General features: G+C 38.5%; 1 protein-coding gene across 2 annotated transcripts; it reads right to left on the bottom strand.

The window, feature by feature from the left end:
• Positions 1 to 202: 202 nt before the first annotated feature.
• On the bottom strand, positions 203 to 9708 carry LOC140939181 (TNF receptor-associated factor 2-like). Of its 2 annotated transcripts, none has more exons than XM_073388749.1 (7): positions 9326 to 9708; positions 6530 to 6581; positions 5771 to 5875; positions 4965 to 5129; positions 4490 to 4567; positions 3902 to 3991; positions 203 to 3240 (listed from the first exon to the last, which is right to left on the bottom strand). In XM_073388749.1, the coding sequence occupies exons 3-7, from the start codon at positions 5834 to 5836 to the stop codon at positions 2203 to 2205; spliced, it is 1437 nt and encodes a 478-aa protein (XP_073244850.1). In that variant the 5' UTR covers positions 5837 to 5875; positions 6530 to 6581; positions 9326 to 9708; the 3' UTR covers positions 203 to 2202. The 2 variants fall into 2 exon arrangements, with proteins under 2 accessions (XP_073244850.1, XP_073244849.1); XM_073388748.1 differs by lacking the exon at positions 9326 to 9708 and adding an exon at positions 7069 to 7473.
• Between the last annotated feature and the right edge of the window lie 9953 nt (positions 9709 to 19661).

The raw sequence follows: 19661 nt of genomic DNA, 5'->3' as shown, positions 1-19661 counted from the left end.
ACGAAGGCTGAGAAAAACAAAAACCAAAACAAACAAAAAAACACCCCCCCCCCCCCCCCCCTTCCCCCTTCCCTTCTCCTGGCGCTTGAGTCAATAAATTCTCAGCGCCTTTTTCCGTTTAATCTAGAAATGGAGAAAACTTGAAAGTCTGTGATCAGGCTATTTTCCTAACAACTTAGCTAGCCAATGAATAAACTCGCAATGCACTTTAGTTTATGGATATTTACTTTTCATCCACATATTTTATTTCTTTTATCTCTTAAAAGTCAATACTACAAAAATTATTGTTTCTAGAGAGAGGAACCGTGCAGTGGGCCTGGAGTAAAACCCTATCTGGCTCTAGTATTTAACTGAAACATAAATAATTAACTTCTTGTAGCCAAACAAAACTATTTCGATATTAACTAACTATGGTAAACCTGCCAACTCTTTATAAGTAAAATGCCCTAGATTTTTGAAACCATATTACCTGAAAATAAGAAATTTTCGACGACTTCCAAACAGTGTAATCCGAATATTGCCGAACATGATTTAAATACTCTCGAACATTCCCAATGATTTCCAATATAATATTCTAAATATAAACGAGGTTGCCGGGAACGGTTAATTGAGTTGTTAAAATTCAAGAGTCGTTCAATGGGCTATTTGGGTGGATCAATTCAATTTTTTCACGTTAATCGTTATTGAAAAAGGGTTCGAAACTGATTGGAACCCAGGCATTTGAAATAGTCATGAATGCATGTTTATTTCCGAGCTTAGCATCCGCAAGTGTGTACTTCGTGGGCATGCACAGTGCATGCGTGTGATTTGGCAGGCAAACCATACTTCGATGCATGATTTGCAAGTTGTGCTTTAATCCTGACGTGGTTACTTTAGTCAATAAGGGCGGATTCAGAAAATTAAGAAAAGGGGATCGCAAGGTTACGAGCTACTGTGTGAAGATACTACAATAAATTAATTAAAGAACTCAGAGAGTATATGCGTCCAAAAATCTAAAAGCCTCGCTAAGAACGATCTTACAAAGAATTCTTGGAGAATTTCAGCACAATTTCGGACAAATAGAGGAGGGGTAGAGGCCAGTCGCACCAAAACCCCATCTCCACAGTCCGCCTCCTCTAAATCCGCCGATAGCCAAAATAAATACTTTTAACGACCTAGCCAAAATTAATGTGCAAACAACTCGCTTACCATAAGTGATTGGTACCTACTGCGTGTGCATGCCGCACTAACACATGTGCACGTAGCTGCTTCAAGTGCCGCAAAGCTGAAATGGTGTTAAATAAGCAGTCTAAATAAAATAACTAGGGACACAAAACTGATATAAATAACTCATGCAAAGAGAAATAAGGTCATTTGTAGAAAATATAGGATTACTGTAGCCAGGTACTAATCAAACATACGAGTATGAAAATTGTTAAAAGGACTGTGACAAGCAGAAAATCCTTTGACCTAAACATCCTCTCAATACAGAAAGACTTAACCAAATATTAAAATAACTTTCAATTGTAACATCACCTCCATTATTAAAACGGCATAATTACAGTTTTTTTCATTTTAAAGGTACCGTGCCAAAATTGGCCACCTCCTAAGTTAACCTTTTTTTTTACTTATTTATTTCATAAATCAAAAGTTTCATTACAAAAAAAGCATTTAAACGAATTAAATACTGGGTACCATGAATTGAAAATAATGTCAGTCGAGAGAGAATGAGCTACATTCTCTCTGGTGTCAGTATATTCACTGATGAGGATCTTTATAAGAATCCTGATTATCATCCTCTCAGCAATATACAACACCAACGTGGAAAATACCACTACAAGTTAATTCATTGTAGTCACCGTTAGCCAAGGTCAGGGTGATCGTCTTTGAGCAGATCCAAACCTCCAGTCTCCTCTGAGCTTTTGGGATCAGGCTTAATGCCTACCATATGTTCCGAGTTGATAATGATCCAAAACACGTGACCCTCTGCCAGCATGGTAAGGGAAGAAACTATTTTCAGTGCGCTCTATGTTCCAGTAGATGCGCACGCACTTCTCGATCTGTTTCGTATCCATTCCACTTCTGTAGAGACATCTAATAAGTGATCAAATTACAGCCTCCTGATTTGATTTTGTTGTGTGTTGTTATCGTTGTCTCTTTATAAGTTTTTTAATCAGGGTAAAAAGTTCATAATTTCTAGCTAATTGGAGTTTTCAAATTGCTTTATAAATCGGTGGTGTCGACAATGACCTTCAGAAACATGACATCATCTCTGACATAGGCATGATTGTTTACTTCGGAAAGGGGACAGAATGTAGGGCATCCACTGGCGATGTTTGTTTCTCTTCTTGGCCTCTGGAATGAGGAGCTGTTGGGATCAGGTCTAAACGAGTCGATCACATGTTCCACGTTGTTCTGGTCCAACAACATGAACGTCACCTTCTGTCTAAATGGCCAGCGGAGAAGGGCATCGCACTCACCACGCATGACCACAAAGAAGACTGAAATGTGCGTACCTTTTCCAATGCCATCACCATTCAAGTAGACGCGTGCGCACATCTTGTATCCATAGCGACTGGTAAAGAAACAGGGGCTGTAAAACGACGTTTCATATCCAGTGACTGCATTTTGTCTTCTTTTGGCGAAGTCAGAAATCTTCCAAACCAAGACTCCATCATGACTAGAAACTTGTTGCTCTCTAATATGTTCATCCAAATCGGTCATCATTACATTACGAAGTGCTAATGAGTGACTCATGGATTCAAACTGTCTCTGTAGTCTATCCACTGTCCCATTCGAAGACTCCTGTCGCCTGGCTATGCTAGAGACTTGACGCTGAAGTTCTTCGTTAAGCTTGTTGCTTTCAACGAACAAAACTTCCAGATCGGCTGTCTTCGCCTCTTCTGTATTTATCCTCTTCAAAAGATCCCCACCCAACGGCGAATCGAACGCAGCCGCAGCTGCGCTTCCTGGTAGAGGGCCATTCTGTCCAGCGCCCTCCAACTTTTGTATTCGCTGTTCTTGTTCAACTACTTTAGCTTTTAATTCGTCGTTTTCCTTTAGCACATTCTCCACTTGTTTGGAAAAATGTTCCAATTCTGTTTGCGCAGGGAGATTTACCCCATTCAGTGACAAATTACCAGATTCTCGCACGTTCCTTCCAACAATTGCAAAGAGTTGCATAACGGTCTGAAAGAGGAGCATCAGGTGGACAGAGGCATGTCTTTCTTCATGGATCTTTCTTTCCTGTAACTTCATACTCTGGAAAAATAATCAAGAGAGAGAAAGAAAGAAAGAGAGTTCTAAGTGATGATGTAAAATTACCTACTAAATTACGCTAAGGATACCTAACTAGTTAGTTTTTTTTTGTTTCAAAATTTTTAAAGCTATTGTTTACTTACACTTTGACTGGTGTAAAACTGTTCATGTTGAACTAGAATGAATCAAATGACGTGAACGGCTGATATAGCGAAAGATATGATCTTTGCACTTATTATATTCCAACCACTGACTAGGGTTTTTCATTCTGCACAAGTTAACGTATATCAATTTGAAGGTTATAATCATATCCCGTTTGCATGTGATGCATAATTAGAGTGTATTCTAACTTGATAGTATAATTGGAGATACTACGGTCTGCCAAATTAATTAGTCTTAAAATCATCACAGTTAAGTACCTGCCTTGAGAGGAAGACCTCTTATTATATTTGTTTTGTTTTGTTTTGTCTTTTTTGGAAATAGCCAGCATGAGCTGAAAAATCTTCTGTTTCGGCAGACAATTATACTCTCGTATTCGATTCCGTCGCTGACACAGTATAACATTTACCGTGTAACTTTTTCTTTTTTACCATGCTCATCTCTTTCAATATTTACGAAACTATCAACTTATTAATCAACCGAATTGAAGTCGCAGTTTCCATACCTTAGTCTCGGAACACCCAATCTGTGTCCATAGACAATGCGATAGCACTCCCTCGCAGTCTCCATTCACTGGATCAATATGGGCAGACATCTAAACGGGTTAAGATCAAAACTAATAAACTTGTTACAAAAAATTGATCTGTACATAGTATCTACATATTGAGCAGATAAACGGAAGACGAATTGAAAACGCTCAATAAATGATAAATTTGAGTAAATTAATCAATTAATCACATGATTTTTCGCATCCAATTTGGAATAAATAGGCACTTGTATGCGTAAATTTCTCAAAGACCACATCGAAGTGCACTCGCGCTACTGGCTCGTGCGCTTTTGTTGGTCTTTGAAAAATATACTCGTGCAGCCTCAGTAGATATTCGCCCCATGTAGCTCCATGTAAGGAAATCCGGATTCAAAAACCCGGGACATTTTTGCTTGTGGAATGCGAAATCCTACTAACGATTGGAATCCAGAATCCAAACTCCACTGACACTGACTGGAATCCACTACCTGGAATCCGAAATCAACGGCTTGGGATCCAGAATCCAACACTATCTTGGATTCCCTTACATGGGGCGAAAAAACTCACCTGAGCTCGAGGGATGTCTTTCCTGTCGCACTCTGGACAAACTGTAGGGACTGAAGGACACTGAGATTCCTGGTGACCCTGTGCATAATAATACATGATTAGCTTATTACCATAGTATTTCGTTTCTACTACAGCAACAATATAATTCACTCACCTGAAGATTCATGATTCATAAACATTCATTTGGGTTTTCATGGATTTTAAAACGGCAATCAGCCATTAAAGACCAGATTGCAAGAAACAAGAAACTATAAGGTAGGTTAATCCAAAGTTAAGAAAATTTTAGTACGGCGATACGACGAATTCTTTGCAGAGAAAAAACGGCATATTACGACAAAACCTAAAGCTGCATTACGAGGAAGGATGCATACCTGTTGTTAGAAAATTGGGCTTAAAATATAAGCGATAGCAGCAACAACAACAACAAAACAAACAAACAAAAAAGTAAACCTTAGTAAAATAACTTAACATCTACCTTCATGAATGCATTTTCTATCAAAGCGTTGCAGTACCCGCATTTTTCCATTCTGAACTTGCATGAATGCTCAAGATGTTCTACCAGCTTTGCCCTAGTCACTAGTTCCCCGCATTTTGAATGGACACATGGTACTTGAACGTATGCACAGACTGCGTCATGATCCTGAAAACGTATATGTACATGCATACTTAAATGACAATTTTATTCAGTTGAACTAGTGATGTAGTCAGATTTCAAGCAGGAAATCGATGGAAAGATTTTCCTCCCCGGAGTCTCCAAGGATATAATTAGGATAAAGAACATTTGATATCCGTAAGATATCGTTCACGGCATGGTCAAAAACCGTAAAAAAATAACCTACTGTTTTGTAGTGACAAACATGGAAAGTCTGGTGCGGGGCACCATGAAATTGCATATTAGTCTAAATCGAAAATAAGTGCACTAGAGAAATTTAACTCCCTTGATTATAATAAGAGAGTCACGTCCCATCTCTCTTGACAAAACAAATCGTTGCTTTGCATGCACGTAACGTCAAGGCGGCCACGTTCAATTTGGTGATCAAGAACAAAGGCGTTTCTCTCCTCTGGGAACTTAACACAATTTTCATATGTAAATTCTTTGCAGAGAAAAATTCTATTAAGTCTAGCGCTCGCAATCCCGGCTTAAACAACTTGAGTTATAAGGGTGTCGCCACACAGATCTCCGTATCGTTTGTACCCGCGCACTTTGCTGAAGGAAGCACGATACTAAATAAAAGAGAAAAATAAACTGATAAATTCTTCAGAGACACTACTACTGTATACCTCTCGTTTCTTTAACTCGTCTTTCCAATCACAGCCCTGATCATGATGAACACAATGAACCAACATTGATTGGATTTCACGTTCAATAAATCTGTCCAAGAACACCTGAAATGTTATTAAAACCCGGAGTTAATACTGATCTCACAAATAAAAATAGAAAATGACAACATGCAAACACATCCGGTCTCCGTAACATTTCTTTGTTCAAAATCTTATAGGACAAGACAAGAATGACAAGGCAAGACAAGAGAATGAGATTTATTTCACTCCAATGCATGCTCGGTTTGCATGTGATACAGATTGAAAAAAAAAGACAAAAAATATATAGTTTACGCAAGGAAAGAATAAAAACTGCAGCATCTAGAAAAACCAAACGTTAATCTTCTGGTGGATGAGGCACTTCGATTTAGTTACATGGGTTGCCGTAAATATGTGTCTTGTCATAGGTATTTTGGTTTCCAAGCGTTATGTACAAGATTGTTTTAAAATTATCTAAAAGAAAATAACCGTCTTTTTCTTAAATGAAGGTGGGGATTATAGTAAAATTGTTATGCCTCTGAGTAACGGAGGGAAATTTGTTGAAAGTGTTTAAATCAAAAATAGATGTTGACACTTGCAAAAAGCGGGAAAAAGAAATGAAACAGAAAATATTTCATGTACTGTAATCTTGCTTACAATCGAAAAGAAAAGGATTTACTGGAAAAAAAAAGGAGTCCAAAAGTAGATATGACGTAAGAAAAAGGAATAAAGTAAACTTACCTGTTCTCGTATAATATTTGATCGATCAATAACACACTTTCCATCTTCATGGCTGAATCAGAGACAAAAAAGAGGGAAATAAACGCTTTTGTAAATTCATTTAAATACCCATAACCTTTCGTCAACAGCTCAAGGTGTTCTGACCCTGAAAAGATTCAATTTCAAATTTCCTGAAAAAACGGGTCATTTGTTAAGTAATCAGTGTGCATATGTTACAAAGACAAAAGCCGGTATGAACTACAACGACTTCCACTGAATTCAGTGAAATTTGAAATTCGGTGACTTTTCGAAGCTAAATCTTCGTTAGTTTTCAACCAATCACGTTCAAATTTGGCATCTTTACGAATTTTAAGGCGTAAGTCTAACCTGTTTTGACGAAAAAAAACGACAACATCAACGGGGAAGGGTCTATAGCTACCATAGCCAGACTTCTTAAGCCAAGCGTGTTTTGGTTGTTTGTTGAGAAATGTTTTTTTTCTCTTAAACTATTTTCGCCTTCATTAAATTTTACTTCGTCGTCCATGATCATATTAACTCACTTTAACAGGGCATCGACGCATGTTTTGCAGTATCTGTGACCACACTCTATGGTCTGAACAGCTTCTTTGAGAAGACCCTTACATTTAGGGCATAGACTCTTTTCGTCGATTCTTGACTGGTCAACTGCAGCCAAACTGTAACCTGGCATGATTAGCTACAGATATGAATTCTGATGAGTGAGTAACAATGTGATCGGTAGAAATAGGACAAGAACTTATAACGGCAATTTTTACTCATTATGAATTTCCTAAAAATGAATGAACTTATTGTTCCGTAAAAAAAAAAGTAATAATAATTATATAGTAAACGGGGAATAAACGTATTTCACCCCTCAGAGATAATCATAGCATATTACATGAACTTGAATTACCCGTTTCGTATGTATTAGGGGAAGTCGCGTCCGTCCTCTTCCATTATATGTAGCTTAACATTCATAAAAATGAGTGAATTGTACACAATACCCAAACATCACCAACCTCGTCTTCGGGGTTTTTCCCTTAGAGAATGTGAGGGTCGTCCCTTCAGTTTTCTAAAAACTTCCAGGGGAAAAGCCCTGAAGAAGAGGCGGTTGCGACTTCCCATTCTGAAAGGGAGGAGAAGGGGTACCGCTGCATGGAGCACCCCGAAATTTGGAATTTGCAAATTAATTGGTGTATGACTTGATTTCCCCTCAAGAATTTCGGACATTTTTGCCAAATGGTAAGCAGCTTAACAGTAAACTCTCGCCTTGTGGACACGTCGCTTTTACGAGCTCCCAAAATACTGATGGAAGGCCCACACGAAACTATGCGGAGGAATTTGCAAACTGACTGAAACGTAGTTTCCTGGGCGTCGCAGATTTTACTCGCGATGATGACGACATAGCCAAAGTTTACCGCCTTATCGATTTCAGGCCACGCTTACAAAACCTCGATTTTGACGGATTAGAATGCAATCGTGTTAACAGCCTGAATTGCAGCTATTGCACGGCCCCAAGTCGGAACAAAACTCCGTCTTGAGAAGACGACTGAAATTAATTTAGGGTAGATTATGGAACACGATTCGAATGGGTTATAGTACCTATATAATCATTCAAATATCCGGGACTTTTTGGTTTAAAGAGGAAAATGAGTTTTCTTGGGGATAACAATAGAAAAAAGACGTGGTATCAGCGCGGGTATCTAGTATTTTGTAGGGCGGTGTTCTTATGGGGTGGAGAGGGGGGGCGTCTATTATTAGGTATGGGGCGTTTTTTAGAAAAGGGCGTCTAATACAATCTTAATATTGTAGAGGAGGCTTTTATTGGACCATTTACTTAAAAGTGATTTTGGTGGCGGTTCTGTCGAGGGGTGGAGAAGAGGAGGGTTTTGACTATATATTTTTAGTCTATTTTTATATTTCTTTCTCCACTTGCATCAAATCATAGAATCAAAATGTTGCAAGCAGCGAGCCTTCATTCGAGCAAAGACTCGACTGCAAGCTTGAGAGTTGCCAAGGTCTCAAAAAAAAAGTGATGTGCTACTTGTTTCTCCTACCTTGGACTCCTTATAGAAACCCAATTTGCGAATTTCAAATCCAAAGAGCGTCGGAGTAGTTTCTCACAGAGAGAGAAATTAAGCCTGATTAAAAGCCCTAGAAACCGCAAGTCATCTAAGTCGGTTAGAAGGATGGCTTTCAAGTCACTGAAACTTTCTTGAATCGCTTCAACTTTCCGACTTGAGATGCAAATTAAAGTCACTTGCCATGACATTTTTACATCAGCCTTCACACGCACATTTTTGGTTAATAAAACTTAACAACTTACTCAGCCAAAAATGCTTGTTCGAGGATCTAAGTAAATCTTCAAGTTACTTCACTTTGCCTAAGTAAGAAGCACGGTCTTATTGCTAATAGGGCACTACTAATGAAAAAAATTAAACAAAAAAATAACCGTGATAAAAGGGATAAAATTAAAAATTATAAATAAATAATAAAATAAATAGATAAAAAATTAAAGCTCCGCTTTACTGTTTGCCCGATTTAAAATTACACCAGAGTTTCTGAGAAATTCCAGAAAATTCTAGGATTTTTTCGCTGTTTCTTTCTTTCTTTCTTTTTTTTTTTGGGGGGGGGGGGGGCAAAAATCCTCTCTTGGCGCCCCTGATAGAAGTCCCTACCCCTACTTAGCTGCCAATTTAATATCATTTATGGGCACCATGACGGAGTTTCATTGGCAAAGTGTGAAGAGAAGTCAGTTCGAAACAAATATGCAATAGATTCATGAATTCAATGCATTACCTGAAATTGTTCCGAACAGCCGTCGAAAGAAATTTTAACACGGTATTGACGGTGGAATTGGCGTCGATTAGTTGAACACTGACTTTAGTTCCTGCCCGTTTTATTCCTCGACATGCAGCACCGGACCGTCACTATTACTTAGCGAAACCTAGTGCCGGCGTTTTCCACGCAGACACTGTTAGCGGCTTTGTCAACGTACAATGAAGCCCTAGCAACGTCTGGACCCGTCTACGAAGGATGCTACTGCCCAGCCGTTCCAGCGACGGGAGCTGCTCATCTGCGTAAAAGTCCAAGAACCTTCAAACCTATGGGAAACATTACGACTTGTTTAAGCATATATACGATCTGCTCGACAAAATTCGGTATTTTGTCAATACGAGTTTAAGAGAGCATCTATATCGGTGACGCTTAATCAATTTTTCATAGTTGTTTCTATGGCCTAAAATCTAAATAATGTTACTGTGGGCATATGCAAATATTCATCATGAATGGAATCACGGGGAAACCCCGTACAATGACATCTTGCACTGATCACGAGTTATTTTTGAACCTTACCTTTATACACGTACACACGCGGTTGCACCGGGCATCTGAAGAGCCGTATTGGCAGTTTAATAAAGACATGCAAGTTTTTTTAGCCCAAAGAAGAAACAAAAAATCTTATTAAGCAGCTAATGCTATTGAAATGGAAGCCGAGCAAAAGAAATGGATATCCCTCTAAAATGACACATTTTGTTTAAAACTAAGTAATTTATGAGCGGTTAAGGCAGTAACGCAAGCTATTCTCAAGAGGGTCACTTCGCGGTGCATAAGGTAACAAAAAATCCTCAGTTTCTTCCCGGGAGTTTCTCACTGTATTACGTTTTCCTACTGTACTTATCTTTTATTTCCCGGATTTTTGGAGGAGATCCAGGGTTACAGACAAAAAATAAGCCACGGAAACCACCAAGGAACGTTCGCGCGACCAGTCATTTCAGTTCCGGACACAGACTATAGACTCGGATCGGAGAGTGACGATAGACAGGTTGGAAAGGTCACTCGACACTTGCAAACATAAAATCCAAGAAGCAGCTGGAGAAGTAGAGATTACTAGGGCTTAGTTGTGTGAACATGCGGCAAATTTCTATACATGATGAGCTATATGCTGCATATGTAGTGACTTTTCTAGAAACCAATAGCTGATCTACCTTGCATGCCTCGTTGGAAATACTAAATGATCGGTGTCGCGACAATAAACTTGTAATGAGTCAGTAAACCTGGAGCGTGAATGGAGACAAAATTTTACCTACCATTTGATCGGGTGATGAGTAATTTCTCCTCTGCGCCATCACAGAAACGGTTAAAACTGTCAAATAATGCATATTGCTTCAAACTGCACCATTTATATTTGTTTGAAATCCACGTGATAAGACATTGAACACCTCGCCCTGAAACGGAATGTGGGTAAGAAATCACGTGTTTTACAGGGGTTTCTAGTGACTCGGAAACTGCCATAATTCTTGTAAAAGTTGAGGTTGTTTTTTTACCTATTACAGCAAGATTCGTTTGTGCACGATAACTTGTTAAATAAGTGGATGGTCCTTCAATTTTCGCCAAGGGTATTAAAGCCCAGTGGGTTACGTCTTTTAGCTATTTTTGATCAATTTCACCCCAAAGTAATCAACATGTGACATCATAGGGTCATATCAGACACAATGCTTTTCTCTCGCAAGTACCAAAAGCGTCAAATGACGTTCTTGTGATTTGCAAACTGAATAGCAAAGGGAACCGCTGGTTCTTTTCCAATAGGTTCAGTGATCAGACTATCCTGGGTTCCAGAGGATATTTTTTTCTTATCGACACTGATTGTTCGCGGCGAAGCCGCATCAATGAGGCGCGAAGCACCGAGATATCAAACCGTAAGCACGGTTTATTTCATATTAGGTATTCTAGGAACGGACCTCTGGAGCCAGGGTATGATCAGACGTGCCTTTTAGTTAAATAATTTCTGTAACCAGGCTTACACTAAGTCGAATACAGGGGAAGGAATTGGCTTAAATTCCAAAGCCAGAAGGGACGACGCAGTGGTGAGAGGTCCTATTAGCCTGCATTGGAGCCGGCCCACGCATCGTCTGGACAACTGACAGAAGATTCACTGTCTTCGACGCAGGCTAAGCCGGCCGAAAGGTCGATTTGGAGCAAGTGTGTTCAAGAAGCTGATAAAAAAATAGTTGGATCTGCTTCACGTACTAGAACTTTGCTCCAAGGACAGTGATCCATTGTTCCTGTATTACTTGGAAGCACAAGCATGAATACCGCGAACGAGTCTCAAAAAAAATTGTGCAACATACCTTTCGACTTCCCCATTAATGGCCATTGCAGTGCCTCAGGAAATACATTGTATCAATCAAGCGACCGTAACTACATACAAAAGACAGCAAGCCTGACAAGACTTACGTGGGACTAGCTGAACTGAAAGAGGATAAAGCATCGAGCATCGAGCTAGGTAAACTGCTGTTCTACGTACCTGTGGAACCTTAAAGACCGTAACATGAACTTCCGGGTCACCTAGACAATTTTCAAGCAGGCCTACAAACCCCCTTCTAAACGGTGTAATTCATGTATGTGGGAGAAATATTTTATAATCCCAGAAAGTCCCATCTAGCCACTCTTAACAAGTGCAACGAGCTTGTAGCTTCGTGTAGACACGATAGCAAATTTCTGTCTTGAAACGCTCTGCTAGATTTCAACACAATTTAATATCATAACCACAATACACAGTATCGAATACACAATATCACAATATCGAAATATTCTCACTCATACACAGATTCAAATAAGTGCCTTAATTCCACTTTTTTATTAGTATTATGATTCTAAAACAGACATTTAAATCTCTCATTGGGTCTGTAAAAGGGTCCAAAAGGGCTAAAATTTTATGGCGTACATGGTTGAAAACAGAATTTAGCATTCTTTTACAATGTGGCACTTTTGAATGAGAATTTTATCGCGAACCTTTACAGTCCAGTCTACTGATAATGATCAAAATTGCTTAACTGATTGTTTGGTTATTCATGCAGTACATCCTGCGACATCAACAACTTAAGTAAAGGAATGCAAAATCGTCTGAGGATGATCCAACCCTAAATAACAAGGAAAAGGCATTAATAAACATGTACACGTTAAAATTCAACGTAATCCTAGCCTTACTTAATCTATTTTCTTGATTCGTATGGGTAACGTATGAGTTTAAACGAAAATAAGAAAAAGAAAGAAAGAAAGAAACGAAGGATGAAATAGAACCACATTACACATGCACTGCCAAAAATAAAACCAGCCAATTAACCCAAAAACAGAACAGATTAAAACTTTTGCATTGCTTTACATCGAAGAGTCTTTTAACTTTAAAATATTTTAAAACATCTACTTTTGTAAAAAATATCCCTAGTAAGTGGATATTCTAGCATTCCGTACAGTCAGATACAAAACTCTCCCTCCTTTGTTGTCCATTTGAGAAAACTGATGTCTCACATTTTGTCCTAAACGATAAAACGCGAAGAAACTAAAAATGAAAAAAAAAAAAAAAAAGAAAAAAAAAGAAGAAGAAGAAGAAGAAGAAGAAGAAATGCCATTTACCTTCTCAAGGCGGTCATCCCGGGTGTTCTTGCGGTAGGGCTCGATTTCCGTTCACAGCAAGATTGTCCCTTCTATCCGCTGCTGCTCGCTCATCCCAGAGCTGCTGTCGTTCTACCCTGGCGCCCTGAATCAAGATTCGTTCGAAGGCTGTTATTACAAAGGCGAAGTACAAGTTGAGAGCAGTAGAGTACAGAACCAAGATCATCACGATAAGGACGATAAGCCACGCGGCAAGGCTAACTGGCTCAGTTATCACAAGGAGCACTTGGTTCAGCTTCAAACTGACTGGACAGGAGCTATAACAATGAGTGTCTTCTCCTTCTATCTTAGTGCCCCGAACAAGGAAGTTTCTACTCTCATGATCAGCAGTTGTTAGCACAGCAAGATACATGCTCATAGTACAGAAAAGAACCACGAGGAACAACATGATGCGTGACTCACTGTTAACTTGCTCTGCCTTTTTTTTGCTGAGATACTTCAATACTCTTTGACTGTTCTCTGGTGAGCGGAGTGTGAATAATATATTATTATGTACTTTGTTTACATCTAATTAGTATTCGCCGACACTCAGTGATCTTGGTGTTTCAAGCAATCTGATTGGTTCCCTATTTCTAGGACTACGGTGTTATATTCACAGCCTATAAAAAAATAAAAAACCATGCACTGGGATGAACCCGGTATGTTTTTGCCAGTTTTATAGAAATATGTTTTGAAAACGCAAGAAAATTCTTAGGCGTCGATGTTTTTGAAAGGTATCACAAAAACAGTTAAAATTGTCAAATAATGCATATTGCTTCAAACTGCACCGTTTATATTTGTTTGAAATCCACGTGATAAGACATTGGACACCTCGCCCTGAAACGGAATGTGGGTCAGAATTCACGTGTCTTCCAGGGGTTTAAAACGCTCCTCGATTCGAGAAATAGCAGTTTTTAAACTAATGACTCGGAAACTGACATAATTCTTGCAAAAGTTGAGGTTTTTTGCTTTTACCTATTACAGCAAGATTCGTTTGTGCACGATAACTTGTTAAATAAGTGGTCTTTCAATTTTCGCGAAGGGGATTAAAGCCCAGTGAGTTACGTCTTTTAACTATTTTGATCAATTTCATCCCAAAGTAATCAATATGTGACATCTATATAAGGTCATATCAGACACAATGCTTTTCTTTCGCAAGCGCCAGAAGAGTCAAATGACGTTCTTGTGATTTGTAAACTGAATAGAAAAGGGGAACGCTGGTTCTTTTTCAATTGGTTGATCAGGCGTGCCTGTAAGTTCAATAATTTCTGTAAGCAGGCTTAAACTAAGTCGAATACAGGGAAAGAAATTGGCTTAAATTCCAAAGCCAGAAGGGACGACGCAGTCGTGAGAGGTCCGATTAGCCTGCATTGGAGCAGGCCCACGCATCGTCTAGACCTGACTGACAGAAGGTTTACTAGACAAGACAAGACATTTATTATCGTAACATTACAAGTACAATTGTTTGGCACGCAGTTAGCAAGAAAAATGCTAGTCGAGGCGTGCCAAATTAATTCTATTACAAATCACACATCATATTATAATAAGTAAAAAGCACAGAAAAAGGAAAGAAATATGTGTAATGAATTCAAAAGGAAGAAAGACAAATCTGTTTAATGCAACCTGTGAAAGAGGCTAAGGTTTAGGATTTCGCGATTTTATTTCTTGTGTTATCATGGTTGCATCAAGGTAATCATCTTTGTCTTTTAATATTTCGAAGAGCACACTGATTAATTTTCGTTTGAACACTTTTTTTGACATATCTCTCATTCTACCTGGTATCTCATTCCATACTTTAGCGCCAAAAAATTGGTACGGCTTGCCTTAGTTTTCAAGATTAAATTTTTTGATGTACATATTATTTTTAGAGGATGATCTTGTGTTATATTCATGAACAAGTTAACGATTTTTGAGGGTGCAGAATTAGTATGAATATCATGCATTAGGTAAGATACGGACTTAAAATAGAGAAAGCTAATTGGCAGGATATTTGCATCAATAAAAAGAGGAATGGCATGAACTTTCCTGTTGGCAAAAAATATGAAACGGATAACTTTTTTCTGAAGCAATAAGATTTTTGTTAAATGTGTTTTTGACGCCTGCCCCCAAACTATCAAACCGTAAGTTAAATAAGGCAAGATTAAAGCACGGTAAATATTTAGCAAGGTATGTTGAGGAACAAAGTGCCTCAATTTGGCGATTAAACCAACCGTTTTACTTAATTTAGTAGCTACATTGTCAATGTGTATTTTCCACGAAAGATTTTTGTTAATCAGAATGCCTAAATGTTTAACATAATTTTTCATTTCTAAACTAACGTACTGATTGGTATCAGTATCGAAGATCTTAAGTTGGGGAAGGTAGTCAACAGACTTCTGGTAAGGATGAAAAATAACAAAATTGTTTTTTTTGGTATTAAGGGTTAATTTATTTGAGGCCAGCCAAAGAGACAACTTTTTAAGCTCAGAATTTACTGTTACCTCAAGTGACCTTAGGTTCTTGTTGGCATACAGTATGTTAGTATCATCAGCAAAGAGGTAGAAATTAAAAGCATCAGAGTAAGTATGAATATCGTTAATATATAAGAGGAAAAGCAAAAGGACCTAGTACAGACCCCTGTGGAACACCATTAGATATTAGAGCTGCATCAGATAATTGTTTGTTTATTTCTAGTGTTTGTGATCTGTTACACAAAAAGGATTCAAACCAGTTATTAATTATTCCACGAAAACCATCATGATTTAACTTATTTAGAAGAATTTGATGGTTAACTGTATCGAAGGCTTTCTTTAAGTCAATAAAAATTCCACAGGTAATTAAACGTTTATCTATATTAGACTGAATTGCACTAACTATATCTACAATGGCATGTTCAGTAGAAAACCCTTCTCTAAACCCATACTGAGCTGAAAAAAAAATATTGTTAACATTAATAAAATGCATCATTCTTTTATACATAAACTTTTCAGAGATTCTGTCAAATATAGGTAAGAGAGAAATCGGTCTATAGTTATTTGTATCTGTCTCATCCTCAGTTTTAAACACAGGTATGACTTTAGCCTTTTTGAGTTTTGAAGGGTAGTTCCCAGATGTGACCGACAAATTGACGATTTTAGCTAAAATGTCGCTGATAATAGTACTTGAATATTTCAAGAGTTTAGTCGGGCAGGAGTACAAACCATGAGATTTATTGTTGAGTAAAGCCAATATTTCTAATTCAACTTCCCTGGCAGTTACAGGCTTAAACATGAAAGAACTCGCTGGAGATTTGGTTTTTTTGAGAAAGTCGCGATGATCACCAGAAGCAGGTATCTTACTCGCTAGTTTTTCTCCAACAGACGCAAAATGCTCATTTAGCATATTAGCAATTCTTTGTAGATTGCGATTAATCTTATTCCCATTATTGAAGTCTTTTATCGCATTTGCATGTCGGGATTTTTTAGTTTTACGATTCAATAGATTATTTAACGTTTTCCAGGTCTTTTTCTTATTCTGTAAATTTTTTTCAAAATAGTCGTGGAAGTTACCTCTTTTACTAATTCGAATAAGATGATTAATTTTATTGCGATAAAACTTATATTTAGCTTGACCACCAGAAGCAAAAAGTTTATTTTTAGTCTTAATTGAAGCTCTTATCCCTTGTGTTATCCATGGTTTTGAAAAACGCTTCAATTGGCGTCGGGAAATCTGTTTAATTGGCACATGCTTGTTCATTATTTCATTATATTTACTATAAAGAGAGGAGAATATATAATCAATGTCATTATTACCATTTGCTATAATCGACTGCCAATCAATTTGATTAAGATCCTGCGTAAAAGAATCCCTATCGAAATTTGTGAAGTCGCGCATTTTTCTCTTAACGGGTTTAATTCTATCTCTTGCTGATCTGAATATACAAAACTGCGAGAAATGGTCACTTACAAATTATGTTGCCACTCAATGATACACAATCAGGATTATTTACAAATATGTTATCAATTAGAGAAGCCGAGTTGCCGCGAACTCGCGAAGGTTTGTCAATGGTAGGAATGAGATAACAGCACTGAAGAGATAATAGAAAGTCGTGACTAAATTCCGATACCTCACTTTTCAAAAGACAAAGATTGGAGTCACCCATGACGCAAACATTTTTCCCAGTAGAGATAAATTTTTCTAGAGTTTGTTCAAAATACTCTAAGAAACGTTCGGGAGAATTATGTTGTCTCTAGATAATGCCACAAATTATATTCTTTTTGGATTTTTTCGGTTTCTTTCTTTCTTTCTTTCTTTCTTTTTTTTTTTTTTTTGGGGGGGGGGGTGCAAAAATCCTCTCTTGGCGCCCCTGATAGAAGTCCCTACCCCTACTTAGCTGCCAATTTAATATCATTTATGGGCACCATGACGGAGTTTCATTGGCAAAGTGTGAAGAGAAGTCAGTTCGAAACAAATATGCAATAGATTCATGAATTCAATGCATTACCTGAAATTGTTCCGAACAGCCGTCGAAAGAAATTTTAACACGGTATTGACGGTGGAATTGGCGTCGATTAGTTGAACACTGACTTTAGTTCCTGCCCGTTTTATTCCTCGACATGCAGCACCGGACCGTCACTATTACTTAGCGAAACCTAGTGCCGGCGTTTTCCACGCAGACACTGTTAGCGGCTTTGTCAACGTACAATGAAGCCCTAGCAACGTCTGGACCCGTCTACGAAGGATGCTACTGCCCAGCCGTTCCAGCGACGGGAGCTGCTCATCTGCGTAAAAGTCCAAGAACCTTCAAACCTATGGGAAACATTACGACTTGTTTAAGCATATATACGATCTGCTCGACAAAATTCGGTATTTTGTCAATACGAGTTTAAGAGAGCATCTATATCGGTGACGCTTAATCAATTTTTCATAGTTGTTTCTATGGCCTAAAATCTAAATAATGTTACTGTGGGCATATGCAAATATTCATCATGAATGGAATCACGGGGAAACCCCGTACAATGACATCTTGCACTGATCACGAGTTATTTTTGAACCTTACCTTTATACACGTACAGACGCGGTTGCACCGGGCATCTGAAGAGCCGTATTGGCAGTTTAATAAAGGCTTACAAGTTTTTTTTAGCCCATAGAAGAAACAAAAAATCTTATTAAGCAGCTAAATGCTATTGAAATGGAAGCCGAGCAAAAGAAATGGATATCCCTCTAAAACGACACATTTTGTTTAAAACTAAGTAATTTATGAGCGGTTAAGGCAGTAACGCAAGCTATTCTCAAGAGGGTCACTTCGCGGTGCATAAGGTAACAAAAAATCCTCAGTTTCTTCCCGGGAGTTTCTCACTGTATTACGTTTTCCTACTGTACTTATCTTTTTTTCCCGGATTTTTGGAGGAGATTCAGGGTTACAGACAAAAAAATAAGCCACGGAAACCACCAAGGAACGTTCGCGCGACCAGTCATTTCAGTTCCGGACACAGACTATAGACTCGGATCGGAGAGCGACGATAGACAGGTTGGAAAGGTCACTCAACACTTGCAAACATAAAATCCAAGAAGCAGCTGGAGAAGTAGAGATTACTAGGGCTTAGTTGTGTGAACATGCGGCAAATTTCTATACATGATGAGCTATATGCTGCATATGTAGTGACTTTTCTAGAAACCAATAGCTGATCTACCTTGCATGCCTCGTTGGAAATACTAAATGATCGGTGTCGCGACAATAAACTTGTAATGAGTCAGTAAACCTGGAGCGTGAATGGAGACAAAATTTTACCTACCATTTGATCGGGTGATGAGTAATTTCTTCTCTGCGCCATCACAAAAACGGTTAAAATTGTCAAATAATGCATATTGCTTCAAACTGCACCATTTATATTTGTTTGAAATCCACGTGATAAGACATTGAACACCTCGCCCTGAAACGGAATGTGGGTAAGAAATCACCTGTTTTCCAGGGATTTCTAGTGACTCGGAAACTGCTATAATTCTTGTAAAAGTTGAGGTTGTTTTTTTACCTATCACAGCAAGATTCGTTTGTGCACGATAACTTGTTAAATAAGTGTATGGTCCTTCAATTTTCGCCAAGGGTATTAAAGCCCAGTGAGTTACGTCTTTTAGCTATTTTGATCAATTTCACCCCAAAGTAATCAACATGTGACATCATAAGGTCATATCAGACACAATGTTTTTCTCTCGCAAGTACCAAAAGCGTCAAATGACGTTCTCGTGATTTGCAAACTGAATAGCAAAGAGAACCGCTGGTTCTTTTCCAATAGGTTCAGTAATCAGACTATCCTGGGTTCCAGAGGATATTTTTTTCTTATCGACACTGATTGTTCGCGGCGAAGCCGCGTCAACGAGGCGCAAACCGTAAGCACGGTTTATTTCATATTAGGTATTTTAGGAACGGACCTCTGGAGCCAGGGTATGATCAGACGTGCCTTTCAGTTCAATAATTTCTGTAACCAGGCTTAAACTAAGTCGAATACAGGGGAAGGAATTGGCTTAAATTCCAAAGCCAGAAGGGGCGACGCAGTCGTGAGAGGTCCTATTAGCCTGCATTAGAGCCGGCCCACGCATCGTCTAGACAACTGACAGAAGATTCACCGTGTCTTCGACGCAGGCTATGCCGGCCGAAAGGTCGATTTGGAGCAAGTGTGTTCAAGAAGCTGATAAAAAAATAGTTGGATCTGCTTCACGTTCTAGAACTTTGCTCCAAGGACAGTGA

The sequence above is a fragment of the Porites lutea genome, chromosome 5 (genome assembly GCF_958299795.1).
Source record: "Porites lutea chromosome 5, jaPorLute2.1, whole genome shotgun sequence".
In the NCBI taxonomy this organism is placed as follows: domain Eukaryota; kingdom Metazoa; phylum Cnidaria; class Anthozoa; order Scleractinia; family Poritidae; genus Porites; species Porites lutea.
Note: the sequence above shows the minus strand (reverse complement) of the source record. Positions and strands in the feature narration are given on the sequence as shown.

Coding starts and splice junctions, on each gene's coding strand:
- LOC140939181 (XM_073388748.1), bottom strand. CDS start 7,217: ATGCCAGGTTACAGTTTGGCTGCAGTTGACCAGTCAAGAATCGACGAA. Junction 6,582..7,068: donor TGCGTCGATGCCCTGTTAAA/GTGAGTTAATAT, acceptor TCTCTGATTCAG/CCATGAAGATGGAAAGTGTG. Junction 5,876..6,529: donor CAAATATTATACGAGAACAG/GTAAGTTTACTT, acceptor ATAACATTTCAG/GTGTTCTTGGACAGATTTAT.